The 24,510-nt window shown below is 28.0% G+C and overlaps 2 protein-coding genes and 1 pseudogene across 3 annotated transcripts; all 3 read right to left on the bottom strand.

The window, feature by feature from the left end:
* Positions 1 to 432: 432 nt before the first annotated feature.
* Positions 433 to 2,127, bottom strand: LOC139893281 (DNA-directed RNA polymerase IV subunit 7-like). 2 transcript variants are annotated; one of them, XM_071876437.1, is made up of 2 exons: positions 2,026 to 2,127; positions 433 to 1,187 (listed from the first exon to the last, which is right to left on the bottom strand). In XM_071876437.1, exon 2 carries the CDS (start codon positions 1,176 to 1,178, stop codon positions 615 to 617), a length of 564 nt encoding a protein of 187 aa, XP_071732538.1. In that variant the 5' UTR covers positions 1,179 to 1,187; positions 2,026 to 2,127; the 3' UTR covers positions 433 to 614. The 2 variants fall into 2 exon arrangements, with proteins under 2 accessions (XP_071732538.1, XP_071732537.1); XM_071876436.1 differs by having other exon boundaries at positions 433 to 1,200; positions 2,026 to 2,104.
* A 3,743-nt stretch (positions 2,128 to 5,870) lies between these two features.
* On the bottom strand, positions 5,871 to 7,614 carry LOC139893280 (small ribosomal subunit protein uS19x-like). Its single transcript, XM_071876435.1, has 4 exons — positions 7,525 to 7,614; positions 7,224 to 7,372; positions 7,082 to 7,139; positions 5,871 to 6,296 (listed from the first exon to the last, which is right to left on the bottom strand). Exons 1-4 carry the CDS (start codon positions 7,525 to 7,527, stop codon positions 6,048 to 6,050), a joined length of 459 nt encoding a protein of 152 aa, XP_071732536.1. The 5' UTR covers positions 7,528 to 7,614; the 3' UTR covers positions 5,871 to 6,047.
* Positions 7,615 to 9,248: 1,634 nt separating this feature from the next.
* Positions 9,249 to 24,510, bottom strand: part of LOC139889883 (calmodulin calcium-dependent NAD kinase-like) — a 91,314-nt pseudogene continuing 76,052 nt past the window's right edge.

The raw sequence follows: 24,510 nt of genomic DNA, 5'->3' as shown, positions 1-24,510 counted from the left end.
CTAATGTCGGGTTCGTAGGGTTTCGACCGGTTTGTTGTTTTTGATTTAGATGGTTTCCAATCTTTCGTTGTTACCCTCTAATTTCGTTCGTTTAGCTTTGGTTTGCTTGTCGTGAGCTTTGAGGTTATATTTATTTCATAGTTTGGTTTAACTCGGTAGTTTTTAGAGTTTGTATGTTTTAAAGGTCTCATTTTTTTTTGATGAATTCCTTTATTCTTTATATAAGTTTAGTTTATTCATTTTTCGGGAAAAAACAAAGAATGGAAAAAGATGACATGCGACCAAATTATGTTTGTTAAACTTTGTGGATCAATTATTTAACATTATGAGAGGAATCAGTAGTCAGTAGACTTTCATCAACTAACTGAAAAAGGAGAATGTACAAGATTAGCATCTACATAATACAACTAGGCTAATGGACCATAAATCACTTAATGTTTTGACCGTGAGTTTCGACTTTGACTTTTGTAGTAAACTTACAGTTTTAGTAATCAACAAATTACAGCTATAACCTTTCTACATTACTGCATTCACCTACAACTCTATAAGTTATTAGAGCATTTTATACAACTACTATGAACATTGACCATCTTTACTTTACAATTGTAAACAGACTACAACTCAAATCCATCCAAACCAGCTGTAGCAACCGGCCCGAGCGAGTCACCTTCAATACTAGCCAATACACTAATGTCACGGGTCTTCGGGCTCCATCTAGTTGCAAAGACCACGAACCGTATCAAAACACCCTTCTCAATCCTAGACAAATCATTGCTCATAAACACCGGTTTTCCCTCATCAACATCAACATAGTTGTAATTTGACATCTTGCGGTTCGATAAATAGACAATTTTCATGGGTCCCGATTTCAAGAAGACACCAAATTGACTTATCGTGTGCACAATACCGATCATGACTTCCCCCTTCATGGGCAAAAGCGTGCGGCAGTTGAAGGCTACCAAAAAGTCAATGAATTTAGCTGAATCGTGTTTTCTTCCATTATCGATGGTTTTTAATTTGGTTACTCCTAGAAAATAACCAACCTCTTCTAAGGCTTTGCACATTGCTAGACGTTTTAAAAGGTTGGTGACAACTAAACGCGTAGGAACCGTTCCGTTTGAGTCTAGATCTTCTATTGGAATTACTACATGTTGAAGACATTCAATTTCATGCAACATTTTTTCTTTCTGCATCAAGTATCTAATATAAAGTGAATAATAAGAATTGATGCAAGTTTTATTATGAAAGTAACAATATGGCAAATCGTTCAGAAAGAGAGTGTGATCAGAGGGTCGGGTGCGCATAATGCGCAATTCACCAGGTACCAAGTCATATTTATATCTATAGATAGAACTTACTGCATATGCTTCTAGTAATCAAAGATAGTGAAAATCATGTGTTTTCAAATGTCAAAAATTGCTTACATTATTTCAATTATTTGAGCCAATCTCATACTTCCTTTCATCCATTTAGTTACATCTAGAATACTGTTACAAGTAATCTATAAATAGCATACAAATTGTCGTCTAGTAACTTATAGATCAAAGTTTGAAAGAATAGTTTTCCTTGAAGTTAAACTAGTCTATTCGGTGTGTTTAAATGTGCATTTTAAAAGTGACAGGTGCAATTTGAAGAAACAGAGTCAGAAAGCACTACACCTTTTTATTTTTTATTTTTACTGTAATTGTTACATGATCCGCTCACAGTATAAAACACTTTAGTAACTGAAAAAAATACTGATCATCATAAACTGATAGAACATTCTGTAATTTAGTGTTGAAGCTTGTACAGTTGACAAAATCTCACTCTAATTCTCTAATGATTAATTCATCATAATATTATAAAGAAATATTGAAGCTAAGCAGATAAAAATTAAACAAAGAAAAAAAAAATATATAGAATTTTCTATAAGCAATAACAGGCTACAGAGACTTCAATCAATTTTAAAGGTTAAAATAAGACGGAAAATTACTGTACATACATAAAAAATGGATCTGGAGAAAGGAAATTAAAAGGTCTACTAACCTGAAAGAAAGGAAAGAGAAAACCTTAGCTCAAGGGATGAAGAAATATGAAGGGAGGGAGATTTAATTGCAAACATTAGGTTCAAATTTTTCAAATTTCAAATTATAGGAAAGACAAACCAGTACATGTGCAAATGCAATCATCGATCTACAGTTTTCTTTTTTCTACATAAAAAAAAAAAAATACGGAGTAGACATCTACGGGTAGTGACAAGGTTGCAAAATTAATCGGTCATTAATTTGAAATGAGTAATCCGTTATTCTCGGATTAACCGGGGATTAATCGAATTATATTTTATATATTTCAATATTAAACTTCAAAAATTATATGTTTAGATATGGAAGAAAATCATAAAAACAAACATAAACGTTAATATAATTATGTAAAATTATTCATTTTTGTTCAAAAAAACTCTAAAGTTCTAGTTTAAATTAATGTTAAAATGTTGACTAATTTTGAGTATCACCGACTTTGATTACCAAATTCGATTTTGACTCATCAAGCGACATTGACCGATTAATTTAACGGATTTGAAAAAACGGAACGAATTGCTTTTAAGAATGAGTAGTCGGGGATTAATCGGCGAGTAATCGGTTTTTACAACAGTGGGTAGGGATGTAAATTGTAACATGATTCACTATTAATATGCGTGACAAAACTAGGTGGTATTTTATAGGTTGTAACTTATAGCTGGTAGGTGATAACTAATAGGTAATGGTTATGTTTGAAAAAACAAGATGGTAGATGGTAACTTTTAGTTGTTACCTGTAGCGGTTGGCATTTTATATTTATTTAGGTGTTTGTTAGGGTTACTGCAACTGTTAAAATAAAGTGTAAACTGACAAAAAACTAGTATAAGCTTTTTCTTAAACACTAGTTCAATTAGAATGCTTCCAATGGTGACATCACTTTCTTCTCAGGACTAGCTGTCACAACAGTGTCACATCATCACTTCCTCTCAATGACTAAACACTACCAACAACAACATACTTCTTTAAATAAATTGGGACCTGCTATATTAATTAATTAAATGTATAAGTTCAAATGAAAAAAGTACTACTCCATTTTACACTTTCTTGTCCACAAACATGCCAGAGAAAGAAATTGAAAAGGGGCAGAGACGTGGACTGAAGGCTGGGCAGAGCCCTATGCACCTCGCTGCCAACAGCGCCCACTTGAGTGGAGGTGTTGACGGGGAGGAAAACTCCAAAATTGGGAGCTCTCTTAGCTTTTGGCTTTTGCCTCCTTTAAAAACCTTTAAGCTCTTGTAACCAAACAGGACATTTTACTTGATATGGGCTTTTCCGTAAAAGCTATAAGCTAAAAGCTCCTAAAAACTTCAAAAAGTTTGATGCCAAACATGCCCTATAACTGGTAGCTATTAGTTTTTTATATGTAGTAGCTCGAACAGTAAAAATAAATAGTAAAATGACAAAAAGTTATGAATTTTCTTCTCAAACGCTAATTATATTAGCTTTGACCTTTTTCATTCCGACTAAGACTTTAAAATCTTCTAACCAAACGAAGCTGTTTATTAGATAGAGGGGTTTTTTTTTTTATAATAGTCATAAGTTAAAAGCTTTAAAAGCTTTCAACCAAACATGCCCTATAATATTCATCTGAATAATAAAGGATATGAAGGATCTAAATGGATACGGACACGGATTCGGATGTGAATATAAATGAACATAAATAGATATGAATACGGATATGGATATATAATTGGATAAGAATTATTATCAATAGATATATTAATCAACACGTGAAATGCATATATATACAAAAACATAAATATAGATTATAGATATATATTTACATAATAAATAATACAAATTTATTTAGCATTATACATACATTTTGCCTACATCCATATAATTAATTCGCTATTTATTGTCACAAATAAACATGTATATCTAATTTAATAAACATACAAATTACACATTTAATTTGTCGTAATTTACGCGTAATAGTAGATTTAACAAATTGTGTTCTATATTGACAAAGATTACACGTTTTGGTGAAAAGATTTTAATTTATTTAATGTTGTATTTATTTTTGTTATATGACATTTTTATTTTCATTGCATACTAAAAAATATTATAACGTTTTTTATATATTCGATGGATATTATTAATTATTTATTCCACTGGTTATGTGTATGCATGGATTAAATGAAATTAATTTGATATGGATATTGATTGATATTGATGAACAAAGTTGAATAGAAATGAACATGTCTTTACACGATTCATATCTGATCAGTATAAGATGAGTTTTTTTTTTTTTTTTTTTTTTTTTTTGAAGATTAAATTAATATAATTAATAATTAACTACTTCGTATAACATTAAGAATTTTTTAATCATAGACGAAAGGCTTAGGATGTATATATATATATATATATATATATATATATATATATATATATATATGGGCAGGATCAATGGGGAGGTAACCAATCGGGGGAAGCGGGGGAAGCAAAAAAAAAAATTTTCTTCGCTTTTTTTAATTTTTTTTTCCGGCATCAAAATTACACGAAAATATGAACATTTAGAAGAGACACTTCGTGATAATGTTTGTCTCTACTAAATGTTCATATTTTCATCTCATCTATAATGTTCGTGAACAAAGTTTTTTCAAAAAATGAAAAAAATAAAGTTTTTGCTTCCCCCCGCTTCCCCCCGAATGGTTACTTCCCTCTTGATCCTACCAAATATATATATATATATATATATATATATATATATATATATATATATATATATATATATATATATATATATATAATAAGTTTGTTAATAACATATTATTAGTTTGGTAGTTATTACTACTAATATGTAACAAATGTGTCTAATATCTTGGAGAGTGTTGATAATTGAGGGATGTGGCTCTTAACTGAACCTTAGGGTTAGGGTTGGCTCCGAAATTTTAACATCTACAATGAGGTGGGAAAAAAAAGTGAATCCTAACGAATAATTTAACGTATATAAAAAAAATTCTTAAGCCCTGACGAATAATATAAACTATTTTATAAAATAATCTTTCATCTTGCTAGAATATTAACGACTTCGTTTTCTTTTTTGCCTTTAATTGTTATTTTTGAGACTATTCTGCTTCGCCTTCCATACTTGAGTTGTGTTTATTTCCTTTGTTTCTCGAATCTCTTATTGTGCAAGTATATATATAAAAAAAAAAAAAAAAATGGACCCCTGAACACTCTATGCCATGAGCGGTCGATCGAGTTGTTCCCCTTCGAGGCCTCTCCTCCCACTAAGAAATCAGAATCTTATCAAATTCGGATTTGTTCAGTTTTTAGACATTATCATCAATTTGAGTTGAACACAATTGCCTTTATTCGTTTGTACACTAGGGGTCGAGAAGATTAGGGTTTCTAAACCTAGCTATCGTGAACCATGAGCCATTTGGTTGTATAATCTTACGCATCTGTTTTACAAAAGAATAACAAGAAAGAAAGAGTGAGCAATACTAGCCAGAAGCGTTAATAGAACAAGACGTCGTCCAAATCCCATGAAGTTTCTCCCGGTGAAAATGAAGGGCTTGGAATACATGAGAATATGAATTAGATTTGCAAAGTTTACTGTGCACAGTCAAGAAATGTAATTGCACCATAGCACACCTTAAATCACACTTAGTTTAAAGAATACTAAAAGCACCCTACACTTTAACAGCAGAGACTGTAAGAAGACATGTAGAAGGTGCAAAAATCAGAATAAAAAACTTTTCCTTCAACCCTCATATGAGAAAACCTATTCTGTTGTATATAACAAACAGTTAAAGACTGAAACTGTTGAAGATACTAGAAATCACAACATGATAAAAAGGCAACTTGAAACAAAAATGAACTTCAGAACTTAAAGTATTACTTCAGAAAGTATCACAAGCATAATAAGATCCTTAAAACATGTAAATCCTTACATTTCTGAAATGAAAAAGTAAACAAAAATAGTCATTGCAAAGCTACCAATAAACTTAAATGAGATAAACTCATCCAAGCAACAGTCTCTCACTTCAATGGAATGAACCGGGAAGAGTGAGTAGCACCAATACCAGGTCTACCGTGCTTAACTGGCTTGTACGAAATTGAATATTCAGCAAGATAGGTACCAATCATCTCTGGCTTGATTTCAATCTGGTTAAAGGTCTTTCCATTGTAGACACCAACAACACTTCCGATCATTTCCGGAACAATGATCATGTTCCTCAAGTGAGTTTTCACAAGTTCTGGCTTCTCACCAGCAGGTGCTTCACGTTTCTGTACATAATCACATTTACAAATGAGAAAGAAATAGAAAAACAAACTAATCGTGTTGATTTAGAGACAGAAAAAAGAATGCTGCAAAGATATATCAACATTAAAGCGAAAAATGGTGTTTAAAGGTATCTCCATTGGTTAAGAATGTGAAAAGATATCAAAATATTAAAAAAGATTAAACACCTTAACTAATCAATTAACAAAATCAAACTCCCTCAACCCAAATTTGTTTCTAGCACTCCCACAAAAAATACAACATAGTCACAAAAATGATACAAGTAGGAATGAATTACCTGTAGTTAAGTTAAATGTTAAGATATATTTAAACGACTAACAATGTATAGTGTACAAAATAGTAACAAGTAGAGTCTACTTCTACAAAAAAGCAAAACAAAGTGTGTTGCATATCATTCCACAGTGAATAACCCAATGTCCTAAGCCTGAAAAACACCAAGTATCTAACACAAATTGACAGTAAACAAATCTATAGTTCATTCTTCAAACTTTAAGAAATAGCTCAACAAACAAAATAATACAAATGAAAAATACATGTAAAAAGCATAAATTTAACAATTTAAATTTTGTGAATAAATATAATTATCTACACATTCAAGCAATATCAGAAGGTAAAAAGGCAAACAGTTTGAACAAGCCATAACTTTATAACTGCATAACATTTAATATTCACATTCACAATAGATTTATAATATAAATATATATTTCATTTAAGCAACAATATTAACATGCCGAATATACAATATTAATTTAGTTTTATGAAAACATACAGCTTTCCGGAGCTTCTTAATCAAAGCCATAGGCTTCCTCTTCAAACCTCTCTGAAACCTAAAAAATGAAAACAAATGATAAATTAAAATAATGTATTTGTACAAAATAATAAACACAATATATGTATACGTGTGTATATACCTACGGCGAGCACGCGCAGTGAAGAGCTGAACAAGCTCATCAGTAGGCATGTCAAGAAGTTTCTCTAAATCAACTCCTCGGAAACTGAACTTCTTAAACGTTCTCTTCTTCGGTGCTCCGGCAGCTGCCACATCAACCTCAACGTCCGCCTATAACGATTATCATAAATCAATCATTATTATCAGGTTTAAACAAACGATTATCATAAAGATTATCACAATCAATCATTATTATTAGGTTTAACAAACGATTGCAATGATAAAAAAATGAAATATAAGATTCAATTGATTGAAATTCTCACCATTGTCGAATTCGGTATACTGCTTTTCTGCTGCGGCTAGGGTTAGGGTTGTGGATGGTGAATAGAGTCCGTGTTATTTGTTTCGGTTATATAGCCTTTGTGTTTGGGCCTGATAACTTAGGCTTAATGATTCTTATATTGGGCCTAACAGTGTTCCGCCTATTGTTCTTGAATTCGTCTTGTTTTTATTGAACCGAATTAGGAGTCACCGACAGCATTAGAAAACCACAAACTCGATCATATTCATGGAACGTCTAGGGAGAAATCGCATTGGGAAAAAGCTCCTTTTAAGATCGAACTTTTGACCTTTCACATCCATCAAATACCCGTATAACCGGGGTACTATTTAGGCAATGCACAATTAGTTCTCGAATTCTTCTTGTTCTTCTTGAACTCTTCGGGATGCTTGGTATATTTCTAGAAGATGGGAACGATTGGCGTAATTTTTTTTAAACTATATAGAATATTGGTGTAATTTGATTTTTGTATTATTTTACTTATCTTTATTTTACTTATTTTACGAAGTATTATTTATATTAATTATTAATTATTATTTAATTATTGATTCTGAAAAGATGCGGGTTATAAACTAATATCGTTAATATCCTAATAACATTTTAATTTTATGCATATTACTATCTATCTATAGTTTCTATTAAAATCCTATAATGATGATGTAATTATTCGGTTAATTTCTTTATTAAGAAAAAATCAAAAATAAAAAGAAAAAAAATCTAAGTATGTGGGTGATGTCATTAATATAAATAATATTGAATTAAAATTAAATCTTATTAATTAATTATTATTATTAAATCTTATTAATTAATTATTATTATTAAATCTTATTAGTAATTATTTTAATTATTAAAAATAATTAATCTTAAATAATTTTAATTAATTATTTTAAATTAAGTACGAGAAGGTATAAAAGCTACGCAGAAGGAAACAAATTCTAAATTTATGTTTTAATTTACACTTTTAAAATAAAATGACAATCAATATTATCTCTTATGATTGGATGTGGATTGTTTAATACTCCGTATCATTTTAGGTGTTTAATGAAATGTTCAGCTAACGAGTTCCTTAGTCGGACTCTGTAGTTCCATGGGTTATTAAACTAAATAACTTTAGCATTTACGTTCACTTAATACCTAAAACATATCATTAAACTGTTTCGTTTAAACAAACCCGTGGTTACACATGTCATTTCACTAGTATATTTTAATTAGTGTAATCTTTCACTCAAGTCCATTGACCTTATGGGTGGTGTAAAATAAAAATGAACGTAAAATATTTTTATATTTTAATGTCACGAATAAAAATAGATATACATAACATTAAATGTATTTTCATTACCTTAAGCAGATTAGCAAATACATAAAAAAAAAAAAAAAAAAAGAAAAACAATTGTTGATCTGATTAGAAATTTTAAAAAACTTGGGCCCTAAAAGAATGGGTCATGAGCACTTGATCACTTTAATCCTGTATAGATCCGGACCTGTAATCTATAATTCTATATCTATAATATGATATATAATAAAAATATAAATGATAAAATGTAATATATCAAAATGAATTGGGTCATGTCAACATGTTGATTAGTAATTGCTTAATAAGAAATAATCATACATATTCATACATCACCATCTTAGATATTGCAACAAACAAAGACTAAGCATGAAACCAGTTCAAAAAACAAACACCACTCCTCAATGTAATAACGATTACGACTTTTCAATTTTCTCAATCACACTTTTCAAATCGCGTTGAAGATCGATTCTTGTAGGTGTCAAAACAAGTTTGTTCCATACTGAGTCAGAATCCGTTAACATTTTGGTGTCTGCATAAAGTTCGTATATGGAATCTGCTTCGTCATTGATTTCCCTTAATGATTCCAAACATTTGAATTCATCTCGGTCGACTAATAGATTACTGTTGCCCTCTTTATACCCTATCAACTAACATTCATCCAAACAAACGAATCATGATTAGTCTTTGTATGGGAAGAGTCATACAAAGTGAGTTGCAAACAAAATAATCAGAATAACAAACAAATAGTAAATAATACTCCTTTTCAAAATAAGTGACTTTTAGACAATATTTTTTTTTTTTTTTTTTTTGGATTTAAGATAAGTTTGATAAAATGTCATTTTTGTATGTATTTTTAAGATAATTTCAAGATAAGTTAAACTAAATTTGTTATCCAATAAATGATTAATAGTAGAAAATGAGAGTAAACTGATAAATTTAATGATACTTAGCAGATATATTTTGCATGTGGATGATTATATTGAGATATATTTTTACATATATGTAAATAGTTAAGTGGACATTTTTTGGAAAGCATATAGTAATAAATAAAATGAACATATGAACTATTAACTTACTTTTGGAGGAACTCCTATGGCATTAGTGCAATAGAGCTTTGCATTGTCCACAAGATGGCAATACCTTTCAAATGCATTAGCAAATCTCTTGTGTGATTTCAGTTGTGATTTTACCCTCACTGCCCTCTTCACTGCTATAGCCCTCCTACATTGTTAAATACAAATGTTGTAGACATATTTAACATTTATATTATATTTATATATATCTTTGATTTTATTTACTTAGATGGATGATTAGATAGAGTATTTGTAAGTTAGACTTTGCACCCTCAAGTAATAAGTGCAACATTCCATCCTTTTAAATAGTAAAAGTTTTGAGATCATACCTAATTCCCCTAGTAACTGCAAGAAAAGGATCACAAACAACACCAACCAACTCAATTTTGTAAGGCTTCTTGACTTTAAACTCATCTCCTTCATCATCGACAACTTTTCCCAATAATTCTCGTTAATGGTGCCGTCTTCTAAGACCTTATAGCCTACTCCCATACGATAGCGCTGTTTATGAACATTTCTTGCCATGTCAATTGTTTGTTGCACGAACGGCTCCCATGATAGCGTCCCATCCATGATGACATCTCTTCCATCATTTAAAGCCGTTACTAATAAAGAGGAAGCTGCATCCGTGGATGTTTTATGCACCTATAGATCAAATATTTCATACTTGAAATGACAGATTTTAAGTAGCTATATACACCAAATAGTACGTGAAGAGTGACCCTAAATAACAAATAAATATCATGTGGTTTCATATGTAGAATCTTTGTTGTCGTCCAAAAAAAAAAAAAAACTGTACAATAAATATGAGAGAGAGAGAGAGAGATATCGAACCAATTCAGCCGTTTGAAGCATGTCGTTGTGGTGACCGATTGAGCTAAGCGCTTTGTAAATTACATCCGTCTCCTTGAAAGCATCGGCCTCCACTATCACAGCTTTTTTTGCCGCCTCGGACCAAAATGCACTGTCATAAATAGTTAACGTGAGCCAAAAATTGATAAATATTAGCAATAGTAATTAGTAATTGCTCCTCAAATTATATAAAAAGTACTACTTTGTAAGAAATTATTTGCTTGATATAGTTTTTGAAGAAGTCTCTCAAGTAGAGATAGAGGCCGGGGAGTGAGGATTTTCTATACCAAGGCTGAAGAAACCACTTCAATTTATTCTAAGGTAAAAGAATAATTGTATAACCGTGTTCATTTTACTTCTCCATTATTTGACATTAATGAGTTTTGGTATTTTTGTAGTTGTACTTGCAAAGAAAATATAAAACATACTGTGTAATACTATATATGAGTGAATTAGGGTGTTCATCGTTTCAGTTTTTGCTTCTTCGATTTATTCGATTTGGTTTTCTCGATTTTAAAATCTTGAGAGCAAAATCGAAAACCGAATTCAATCTTAAAATCGAACCGAAAACCTAATTTGAATTCATTTCGATTTCGGTTAAAACCGGAAATATCATAATTTAATCAAAATTTACATAAAAAATAACTTTGGTTTTCAATTTTGAGATTTTAAATTAATTTTTGGTCTATATAAATAAATATTTTAATATAGTGTTAGTTAAATTCAGTTTTGAATTCAAATTTTGGATTAACCGGATTTAAAAGAACTAAAACCGAAAATCAAATTCAAACCGGTTCGAGTTTTTTCGATTTAGATCCGCTTTGATTTTCGCTTTAAACGGTTTGAAACCTCTAGAGTGGATGTTACATACTCTTTAAGGATTTCTTTAAGAACGGTACTTTTTCCGGCTCCCATTCCACCACCCATGAAGAGAAGCACGGGGCTTCTGGCCGAATGAGCCACAGGGCCCATCACCTCCGTAATGGTGTCGTTGCCATCGCCTTTTTTCATTTCCTTCAACAACGTTGAGAATGCTCTTGTCACTTTTAAGTCATTTGTAACTTTCTCGAATCTTTGCTTCCTACATTTATACATTTACACAATAAAAGTCATTTGTAACTTTCTCAAATCTTTGCTTCCTATATATATATATATATATATGTATATATATATATATATATATATATATCTGCCATTAAACCTCCATTGTTTGTTTTCGAGTAAACCTAGAGTTAAAATAACTAAATACTTCGTATCAAGATTTTAATTAGTAAAAGACAATATAACTGAAGTTTTCAAACAGATAAGATATTGCAATTCATGATAACAAAAATGCAATGGACACATATTGTGACAATTCAGAAATTTCCGACCAAATTTAAACTTAATCTTTATATGTTTCCGACACGATAAGCAAAGTCTGTAATGTTGAGTCTCGAAAATTTTGAAACTATGTTCATCTATTCAATTACCCTTCGACTGCTCTCGACGATTCACGAACAATTATATGTAAATAGATATGTATATATATATATATATATATATATATATATATATATATATATATATATATATATATATAGTTATGTTAATTGAAAACGTTAACAAAGTATTAGATGTATAATACTTTACATGAACGTATTTGTTTAAATATAAGTTTACTATATTTATTGACGGAATTAAAAGATAATATCAAATGATTGAATTATCAGATACATTGTGATATAATTACGGGTCTCTGTTGTAAGGTCCACTGTGATTTAAGAAATCTTTTCCTTTTAACGGTATTCAGAATAATTGGTAAGGTAAATTACAAGTAGGAACAAAAGTGTCAACTAACGATAACTGGACAAAAGTTAGTGGAGATTCCTGTTTAATTTTCAATGCATGCTTTACAATAATTGTCTCGTTTCTCTTGTTAAGTTAATTATTTAGTTGTCATAATATTGAAAACGTTTTATGATATAGATGAAACCTTTTAAAGAATGAATTTGAATATAACTAATTTTGAAAAACCAAATTATATTAATTCAATTTAGTTCAAATATATGAAAACGTTCTTCGAAATAATAGACTTTTATTATTATAACGTTTCGATAAAAAGATATGAAAATAATTAGTTTTAGAGAACTATAGTTATCCGATTTAGTATGAACACGTTTTTTTTTATATAATAGAATTTGATTACTAAAATGTCTTTGTTAAATAACGTAAGTTGGAATATTAATTGTTAGATTTAAATGTATAAACAACTTGCAACATGTCTTTAAAACGTGTTTATATTATATATATAGTTTCAAGCTATTTAAGTAATCAATATTAGCATTCGATTAGTGACTCGATTGATATTTAAGTAGGTTAATTAGAATATTTGACAAGTTAGAGTAAACGCTAGTACATATATGATTCATACCAAATTATGAAAACGATTTATAATAAACTCTGAAATATAATTAGTTTTGAAAAATTAAATATTATTTTTAAATAAATATTTCTAATATATATAAATTTATATTTCTAAATGAAAATACATACATATTTTACAAAGTGATAAAATATAATATTAACTTAGTCATAAAATATTTTGATTTAAAATAATATTATTAAATATACTTTGATAAATAACGAGACATTGATTTAAAGAAGCAAATGACCAAAACACTCAAATGAATAAGTTACATTTCAATTAGTATAATTATTGGTGAAATAAGTCTAATTATTGATAAAGATATGTGTCGTGAAACGAAAAGTACAAGTTTTCTAAACGTACGAAAGGGCGTTCGAAAAACCGGAACCGGTACGTAAGTCGAGCGTCAACGTATAATTCATCGGTGCAAAAATTACAAATCAACTATGCACTAGAATATAATATAATATTTAATTAATTCTAAAGATTAAATATATTATATATTAAATAATATATATATATATATATATATATATATGTGTGTGTGTGTGTGTGTGTGTGTGTGTGTGTGTCGGTAGCTATATAATTGAGAATGTGATTTGTAACTTTAGGCCATGCGATCGCATGGCAAAATGCCCACAAGCCCATGCGATCGCATGGTGTGGTAGGTGGGTTTCAATCCTATAAAGAAAACGATTTCTGGTTCGACGATTTCACAAAAACACTCAATCTCTCTATCTCATATTACTCTGTATATTATTTATTTTAATTATCATTATTAATCTTATTATTATTATTATTATTATTATTATTATTATTATTATTATTATTATTATTATTATTATTATTATTATTATTATTATTATTATTAGTATTAGTTATACATAAAATACTACGACGAGGTTCTGCCCAAGTATTTTCAAAACGGGTTTTTCGAGCGGGATAGAGCTAAGGAAATTATGGGTTATAGCTATGGAGGTTATGGGTATTGTTTGGGGGTATGCTCGTGAGGTCAATCTAGTGTTTATCATCTCTGTCACGTCTACGTACTTTTCCTGCAATATTGAATCACAATATTGATACGTGAGCATTCATATCTTATCTTTTATATATTAATAGTGTATCCCTGACTAGTGCTCGAGTATATATGATTATGCATGCTTGTATGCTTAATTTAGTCGTTAAATAGTTTATGATAAATCATGAATTTAATACATATGCTACTGAGATAGGGTATATGATATGCATGTCGTTGGAAAGCTGGCGAAAAATTAATAACTTTTCATTTAGAAAGCGTATGGTTTCGATGAACGGATTAAGAGATATAGTCAACTGAATTATCATTAATTTTAGTATTATTATTAAAATGATTATTATTATTATTACTATCGTCGTTATTATCATTATCTAATAATAATTATTATTATTATTATCATTATCGTTATTAATATAAGTATTATCATATAAAATTGTTATTGTTATTATTAATACTATCGTTATTATCACTAAGGTTATTATTATTATTAATGTTATTATTATTATTATTATTATTATTATTATTATTATTATTATTATTATTATCATTATTATTATTATTAGTATTATCATTATAATAATTATTAGTATTATCATTAGTATTATTATAATAATTATTATTATTAGTATCATTATCATTAAAACTAATATTAGTATCATCTTATTATTATGATTACTATTATTATCAATATTATGAATGCGATATAAAAGAGGACTAAAAGCTATTAAACAAATCGATTAGGAAATAATGGGCATGAGTATCACGATGAAATTAAAATTTTGTAAGATATTGATTTAAGAGAAAAATATCGTTTTCATTTTTTTTTTTCATTATTATTATTAAAAGTATCATTTATATTAAAACTATCACTTTTACTAAAATTATCATTTTTAATAGAAATATCATTGTTATTATAAAATATCATTATTATTATCATTTTAGTATTATTATTATTATTAAAAATTATCATTTTAAATAGAATTATTATTTTTATATAAAATATTATTATTATAGTTAATATTAAAAAGTATCATTATTATGATTAGAATTATCATTTTATTATAATTAATATCATTATTAGTAAATATAAATATTGATATTATTATTATTAGTAAAATAATAATAATAATAATAATAATAATAATAATAATTATTATTATTAAAAAATAATACAACTTTTACTCATTATTATTATTATCAATATTATTTTATCAAATAAATATGTAATACAAAGATATTTTTACCACACGTAATATAATTAAATACATACCACTATATTTTTATACTGTAATATTAAGTGAACTTTATAAATTTTATTACTTGAAATATATAAAAAAGTATATTTTTATCATATATAAATTTTAATATAAATTTTTATTAATAAATGACTTGTATTATTTACTCTAATAAAAACTAATAAATATATTCAAATATATAAAACGACTATATAATAAACATGTATATATTTTGGAAGTCATTTTGGGTCAAGTTGACTTTTATTGATTTTTGCATATCGGTCTCGAGCATTAGGATTGTGATACACTACGACTTGACCTAAATTGTTAGACAGATATTGACCAACATATAAATATATATACTTAATATAGGATCGTGAATCCGAGACCAACCCTACACTTGTTCAATGCCGTCATATGTGTTTTTACTACAAAATACAGTATCGTGAGTTTCATTTGCTCCCTTTTTAAATGTTTTTGCAATATATTTTTGGGACTGAGAATACATGCGCTGCTTTTATAAATGTTTTACGAAATAGACACAAGTAATCGAAACTACATTCTATGGTTGGATTATCGAAATCGAATATGCCCATTTTTAGTATGGTAATCTAAGAATTAGGGAACAGACAGACTAATTGACGCGAATCCTAAAGATAGATCTATCGGGCCCAACAAGCCCCATCTAAAGTACCGGATGCTTTAGTACTTCGAATTTATCATGTCCGAAGGGAGTCCCGGAATGATGGGAATATTCTATATGCATCTTGTTAAGGTCGGTTACCAGGTGTTCAATCCATATGAATGATTTTTTTCTCTATGCAGTGCGAAATGCCTGATATGAGATGATGTTTATGAGAAATGAAAATAAAAATCTTTTGGTCTATTAATTTAATGGAAATGATAAACTAATGAACTCACCAACCTTTTGGTTGACACTTGTAAGCATGTTTATTCTCAGGTATTAAAGAAATCTTCCGCTGTGCATATGCTCATTTTAAAGATATTACTTGGAGTCATTCATGACATATTTCAAAAGACGTTGCATTCAAGTCGTTGAATTCAATAAAGATTATTATTAAGTAATTGACAGATTAAGTCATTTATAGTTTGGATATTATGAAATGGTATGCATACCTGTCCACTTTCGTTGTAAAGAAAGTTTATCTTTTATAAACGAATGCAATGTTTGTAAAATGTATCATATAGAGGTCAAATACCTCGCAATGTAACCATATGTTATTGTATTCGTCCTTATGGATTAGGACGGGTCGTCTCACATATGTCCAATACAAACGTAACAAAAAATTTATGACTGAAATAATAATAATAATAATAATAATAATAATAATAATAATAATAATAATAATAATAATAATAATAATAATAATAATAATAATAGTAGTAGTAGTAGTAGTAGTAGTAGTAGTAGTAGTAGTAGTAGCAGCAGTAATAATAATAATAACAACAATAATAATACTAATGATAATAATAATAATAATAGTAGCAGTAATAGTAATAATAACAATAATAATAATAATAATAATAATAATAATAATAATAATAATAATAATAATAATAATAATAGTAGTAGTAGTAGTAGCAGTAATAATAATAATAAAACAATAATAATAATAATAATAATAATAATAATAATAATAATACTAATACTAATAGTCATCGTTATATTATTATTATTATTATTATTATTATTATTATTATTATTATTATTATTATTATTAAACTCTAAACATATATGTATGCGATGTAGTCTGGTTATCCTGTAAGCGTTTTCAACACTTTCACTAACCAAAATATGTTATTAGTGCGATTTGTGCCTGAAAGTTCTCGCAAAGATATTATAATCTTAACTGGATGATTTTTTCTTTAATTTATTCTTCTTACAAATTCTTGTGACACAACAAAGCCACAAGATACGTACCTTCACTTTATCTTAGCTTACACTATGCTGATTATAATTTCAAATGATACTCAGAAAGGAAACACTTTTTCTAATAAATCATGGCTAAATTTATAAACTAGTACTGTTATTTTGTAATGAAAACATTTTTTTTTTTCAATTTGACCGTATAAACTTTTATATTCATATTTATCCACAAACGTCCCTTTCCATTCATTATTCCAATCCTAGCAAGACCCTATCTTTCCATATATATATCTTATATGAATGTAGATCTTAACTAGTTAATTTGCCATTTTTGTGTGTGTGTGTGTGAAGGAGCACGTACGAGTTGATTTCGATGTGCAAACCATTTTATTGTGTATTGTTAGATATTTGAATAAGACTGGTAAATAAATTACCTTATATAATTTTCTTAAATTAGACAGTTTGTTGTATTCAACACATAAAATGTACTTTTTCCATCCCATTTTTATTTTATTTTAGCATATATATATATATATATATATAGGGTGAGGATCCATGGAGAACTCATGGTAGTAGAGAACTCATGAAACTCGTGCAGATTCTCTAAATCTGCGTGCAGATTCACATATTTTTTTTTTTTTTTGTAGATTTTTTTTTCTGTTCAGATTTTTTTTTTTGCAGATTCAGTCAATCTGCGTGCAGATTGATGATTTTTTCCAGTTTTTTTTTTTTACAGATCGACTTTTTTCAGTTTTTTTATGCAGATTGAGTCAATCTGCGTTTTTTTTTGCAGATCGACTTTTTTCTGTGCAGATTTGACTTTTTTTTTGTGCAAATTGACTTTTTTTGCAGTTTTTTTTTTTTTGCAGATTCACTTTTTTTTCTGTGCAGATTCGCTGTTTTTTTTTTGCAGTTTTTTTTTCTTCCCAGATTGTATTTTTTTTTCCATAGATTGAAGCTCAATCTCCACATAGATTGAAGTTCAATCTATGAGTTCTATGGGTTCTCTATATACTCTAGTTCTCTAGGGATCCTTTCACTATATATATATATATATATATATATATATAAACTAAAAGTTTTTTGTGAATTGTGATTGAAAGTTATTTTAGGATGTTTGTATCTATATATTATATCTATATATATATATATATATATATATATATATATATATCTATATTATATTATATATATTATTAAATTAATTACAAATTAATTAATGGCAAATTAATTACGGTATATTCATTATATGGGGAATTACGGTATCTATATTTTAGGAATCATATTATTGGTTCTTTATATAAGATGCAGGGAATTAAAGAATGCATTATACTAACTTGTACGCCTGTGATATATGTCATATATGGTATTTTCAGAAAATTTAAAGGTTTTTAAATACCGGAATTTAATTGATGCTCGCACAAAAAAGGTAAATAACGGATTGAATCAATAAGTGTAAAAACCTTCGACATTAAGTATTCTTGTACACTTTTTGATAAAAAAAATTAATTTTTTACTATGACTGTATTTGATTTTCATTAAACTAAAATGATTTGATTTTCATTAAACTAAAATGTTCAGGATCGTCTCAACAATTTAAAGGTCCTAAACGAAAATAAAAATGAGCCCACATATACATTAATTTTTTTTACTACGCATAAAAAATAATACTTCAATTTATCTATTTATTTACTTACATTGTATTTAACTATTAAAAATAAGGTATTTTAACTTTAATTGATAATTTTTTATTTGATTTAATTAAATATATTGAGAAAAATACTTATATATTCAAAATTTTGAGTCTTTCTAAATTTATGGGCCCTAGGAGGTTGCCTATATTGCCTATGATCGAAGACATCTCTGAACATGTCAATTAAACTCAAAAAAACTTTTAAAATTCGTCAACACCACGTGCTCTTAAACTCAAAAGAATTTGTAAAATTTTTCAACACCACGGGTTTTTAAACAATTCTTATACTTTTCCTATTTTTTATATCACTATTTACATACCAATATTAACTGCAAATTACATTTTTTGTACTGTATTTTTCACTAATGTGATGACCCGGAAAATTTCGACTAATTTTAAACCAAACTCTCGATACGATTTAATAATTTTGACACGATAAGCAAAGTCTGTAATGTTGAGTCTCAAAAATTTTGAACTATTTCATATATTCAAATGACCTTCGACCATTCCCGACGATTCCTGAACCACTATTTGTAAGTAGATATGTGTGTATATATATACATATAAATAATAACTGGAAATATAATTTGAAATATTATATGTTGTTATTATTAAATGATATTTTGAAAATTATTATTTAAAACGTATCTATATATAAATAAGGTATATTAAATATACATTGTGATTTTGAATCTATTAAGTAAGAGACAGTAACGCTCAATTGTCATTCGATTGATATTAAGCAAGTAAAATCAAACTTATGTGATTTTAAAATAAACGGTGATTCGAATATAAGTTATATAATTTTCAGGCATATTAAATATGAATTTAGGAGCTATTTGTTAAGTTTTGAAATTTTTTTTTATATTTTACCTGAGATCGGGAGTGGACAGTGAGTTAATGTTTATTTAATAATTTTTAAATAGTTAATGATCGAATTTTATACCATAATGACCAAAATAATTAAAGACATCTAATTTAAAATTTTGGGATTTTCCGAAGATTTTTATCCGCTACTAATTAAACAACGGAGTACGATTTAGCACTCCGTTAAAACTGTCGGTAGAAAGAATACTAAACTGTGCCTAATTGATTAATTCATTGTGAATCCTGTGCGTTTCTTTTACTTTAGAATCCACTTGTATTGTTATTATAATTATATATTATATATATATATTGATTGATTACTTTTTCATGTCTATTATCTATCTAAACTAAATTCCAATTTAACCGGCTGCGACACTGTTTAAGATTTAATTATGATTTGCTTTTGAATTGGAATTAACCGTTGAGAATATTATATATTTACACATGTGTATAGATCTCCATCACCACTAGCACCTTTCTTTCTCTCTTTATTTATGTTTCCTTTTGTGAATAACACCAACCTCACCACAACCGTCAACCACCAAGTCACCTTTGAAACCACCATCACCAACTTGCAAACGATCGACCTCCACCACCACCTTCAAGGTTTCTTCAAATCATCACCTCCATAACGAACCATCGCCACACCATTTTTATCACCATAACCATCACCGTGACACTAAACCCACCATAATCGAACACCACAATAACCACCTTCCCTCTCTCTCTCCTCTCTCTCTCTTCCCTTCTTTTTCGTGAAACCCAAAAACACCACCCACTCGCTTATTTAAACACACACCTGTAACTGTAGCAGCCATGCTTCTGTTTTACAGTCGACAACGATCACTGCTACTGCTGGCCATTCATATTTCTATTTCGATTAGCCAACCACCACCTCCATAACCACCACCTTCATCAACCCTATAGTATTGCATCCGTTGCAACTGTTTTCTTTTCTGTTTCAAACGAAACTCAAATCACCTCCTTCGACCCAATCTTTGTTACTATTGACGACAAACAAAACCCATGAATACTACTGCAGCTGTACACTTTCTATTTCTTTATATCATCACTGCTGCTACACTTTTGGTTTTTCTGTTTCCTTTTCTATTTTCTCTTCGAACGCCACCCTACGTGAACAGTCACAAACCCACAACCCTCACAACCTCGCCACCATTAAATTGCAGCTGCTATTCCTGTTTACTTTTATGTTCCTGATCAGTCGTCTCACCTACAACCCCATTAAATGTTGGTTTTTATAATCGCTGCTACTGTTTGCGTTTTAAAGAAAAGAAGAGAAGAAATCGATTTGTTACAGGGTGATTAATTGGGTCATCTTGTTTCTATTTTTCTTTGGGCCGTATATCTTTGTATTGTTGGGCCAAATATTTTCGGTTGGGCTGCCATTGTTGGTTGGGTTGTGTCCTATTTATTGTTGGGCCGAAATTACTGTAGGGCCAGATTAATGACGATGATGACGGGTTAAAAGATTTTAGATTGATAGTTTAATCAAAAGATAAAAGTAGAGGAGTGGTTTGGAAGAGAATTGTTTAAGCGGGAGGTCTTGAGTTCGAGCCGGGTCAAGAGCATTTGTTTTTTTTTTTGAAGCTTTTTCTTGTGAGGTAGTATTATTATTACTCTTATTATTATTATTATTATTATTATTATTATTATTATTATTATTATTATTATTATTATTATTATTATTATTATTATTATTGTTAGTGTTATTATTATTTATTAATTATTATTATTACCAATATTAGTAATAAGATTATTAGTATAATTAATATTATTATCATTATTACTACTAATATATGTATTATTATTATTATTATCATCATTATTATGATTATGATTATTATTATTATTATTATTATTATTATTATTATTATTATGAAAATAATAAAATTTATTATTATTTTTTCATTAATATTAGTACTAGTATCATTTTTAATTATTAGTATTATTATTATTAATGACATGTGTATTATTATTAATATTACCATTTTTATTATTAATATGATTATTAGTATTGTTATTGTTAAACTTAATATCATTATTATTAGTAGTAGTAAAATGATTATAGTTATTATTATTATCAGTATCATTATTATAATCATTAATTCTAAAGTATTATTATTTTTAAATCTATCATTTTATTAAAAATTAGTATTATCATTTAAAGTAACATTTTACTAAAATTATTAGTTTGTTATCATTAAAAGCTATTATTATTATTATTATTATTATTATTATTATTATTATTATTATTATTATTATTATTATTATTATTATTATTATTATTATTATTGTTATTATTATTATTATTATTATTATTATTATTATTATTATTATTATTATTATTATCATCATTTTTTACTAAAATTATTATTTTGATACCACTAGAAACTATCATTATTATTGTTATCAGTATTATCTATATCACTATTATTAATAATTATGATTATGAAAATAAAAGTTTTAATGACGTTATTAAAGCTATAAGCATAAGAATAAAGATTATATATATATATATATATATATATATATATATATATATATATATATATTATATTTACTACACATAACCTAACTATATTAATATTTCTATATATAAAATGAAAATATATATATAATGAAACTTATTAATTTATTATATATATGTAAAATACATCACTAATAATAATATATATATTTGTTCGATTACAATTACGTGTGTTAATACATATACAAATGTTATAGGTTCGTGAATTCGAGGCCAACCCTACACTTGTTCAATGACGTCATATGTATTTTTACTACGAAATACAGTATCGTGAGTTTCATTTGTCTTTTTCCCCTTTACATTTTTGGGCTGAGAATACATGCGCAACTTTTATGAATACTTTTACGAAATAGACATAAGTAATTAAATTAATGAACATTATATGGGTGAATGATCGAAGCCGGATATGCCCCTTTTTAACTTGGTAGCCTAAGAATTAGGGAACATCACTAATTTTGAGAATTAGTGCACGCCTAATTGACGCAAATCCTAAAGATAGATCTATGAGCCCGACGAACCCCATCCGAACGTCCGGATGCTTTAGTACTTCGAAATTTATATCATGTCCGATGAGAGTCCCGGAATGATGGGGATATTCTATATGCATCTTGTTAATGTCGGTTACCAGGTGTTCACCCTATAATTGAACCGTAATGCATGCATGCTGATTATGAGAAATGGAAAAATATGAAATTTTGTGGTCTATTAAAATGATGGAAATGAATGATTATGATAAACTAATGAACTCACCAACCTTTTGGTTGACACTTTTAAGCATGTTTATTCTCAGGTTTGAAAGAAATCTTCCGCTGTGCATTAACTCATTTTAAGGATATTACTTGGAGTCATTCATGACATATTTCAAAAGACGTTGCATTCAAGTCGTTGAAGTTCATTAGAGATTATTATTAAGTAAATGACAGATTAGGTCATTTATAGTTTGGATATTACGAAATGGTATGCATATCTGTCAACTTTCAATGTAATGAAAGATTGTCTTATAAAAATGAATGCAATGTTTGTAAAAAGGTATCATATAGAGGTCAATACTTCGCGATGTAATCATATGTTATCGTATTCGTCCTTATGGATTAGGACGGGTCGCTACAACTAACACCATCCAAAAGAACTTTTAAAATTTGTTAACACCACGGGCTGTTAAACTCAAAAGAACTTATAAAATTCTTCAACACCACGGGCTCTTAAACTCAAAAGAATTTTTAAAATTTGTCAACACCACGGGCTCTTAAACTCAAAAGAATCTTTAAAATTTCTCAACACCACGGACTATTATAATATTCTTATACTTTCCCTATTGTTTTAGTATCGTTACTCCGTGTATTAAGTGAATGTTGAAAAATAATTTTATGCCGTCTATGAAATATATTACTCCGTCTACTTTATACTTTGGATATAATATATATTAGATAAATAAAATAATTTTATCATGAATCTAATGTAAACTCACCAAACAAAACTCACCAATTTTTTTTAATGAATTTATCTTTTTGTTCACCGCGAGTTAGGTTCCATCGCCATCACCGTTCAACTCGAGATAATTTTACGAACTAAACGCAATAAATTGTATTCGACACGGAGCTTCGACCACTACCAACGGAGCATTTATTTTAGCAATAGATATGGAAGTAATTTAAATTTGTAGTTTAAGTCCTTAAAATATTTATAAATACGCAAATAAAACTATTATTATATTAATTATACACGACTCCTCTCCCGGGTACTATTATTTTGCTGAAATGACTAACAATTTTTCTAAAATTAAACTCGCGGGTTACACTTTTATTCAAAAAATAATTGTATATAGTTCTAAAATTATATAATTTAGACTTATAAACTAACGTTACGTTCCATGACATTTTTCAATGTACTCATATTTTCTATAAATATTAAGTAGTATATAATCTATATATAATTAAAAAGATATTAATGGTGAAAAAAATTGTACACATTAAGTTACTAAACCACCAAAAATCACTTTTAAAGTTTTTTTTTTCTTTTCGAAAAGCAAAGTTAAAATCACTTTTAATGTTTGTCAACATCGCGGGCTCTTAAACT

Source organism: Rutidosis leptorrhynchoides, chromosome 2, assembly GCF_046630445.1.
Source record: "Rutidosis leptorrhynchoides isolate AG116_Rl617_1_P2 chromosome 2, CSIRO_AGI_Rlap_v1, whole genome shotgun sequence".
Classification (NCBI taxonomy): Eukaryota; Viridiplantae; Streptophyta; class Magnoliopsida; order Asterales; family Asteraceae; genus Rutidosis; species Rutidosis leptorrhynchoides.
This window is presented reverse-complemented; position numbering and strand designations above follow the sequence as displayed.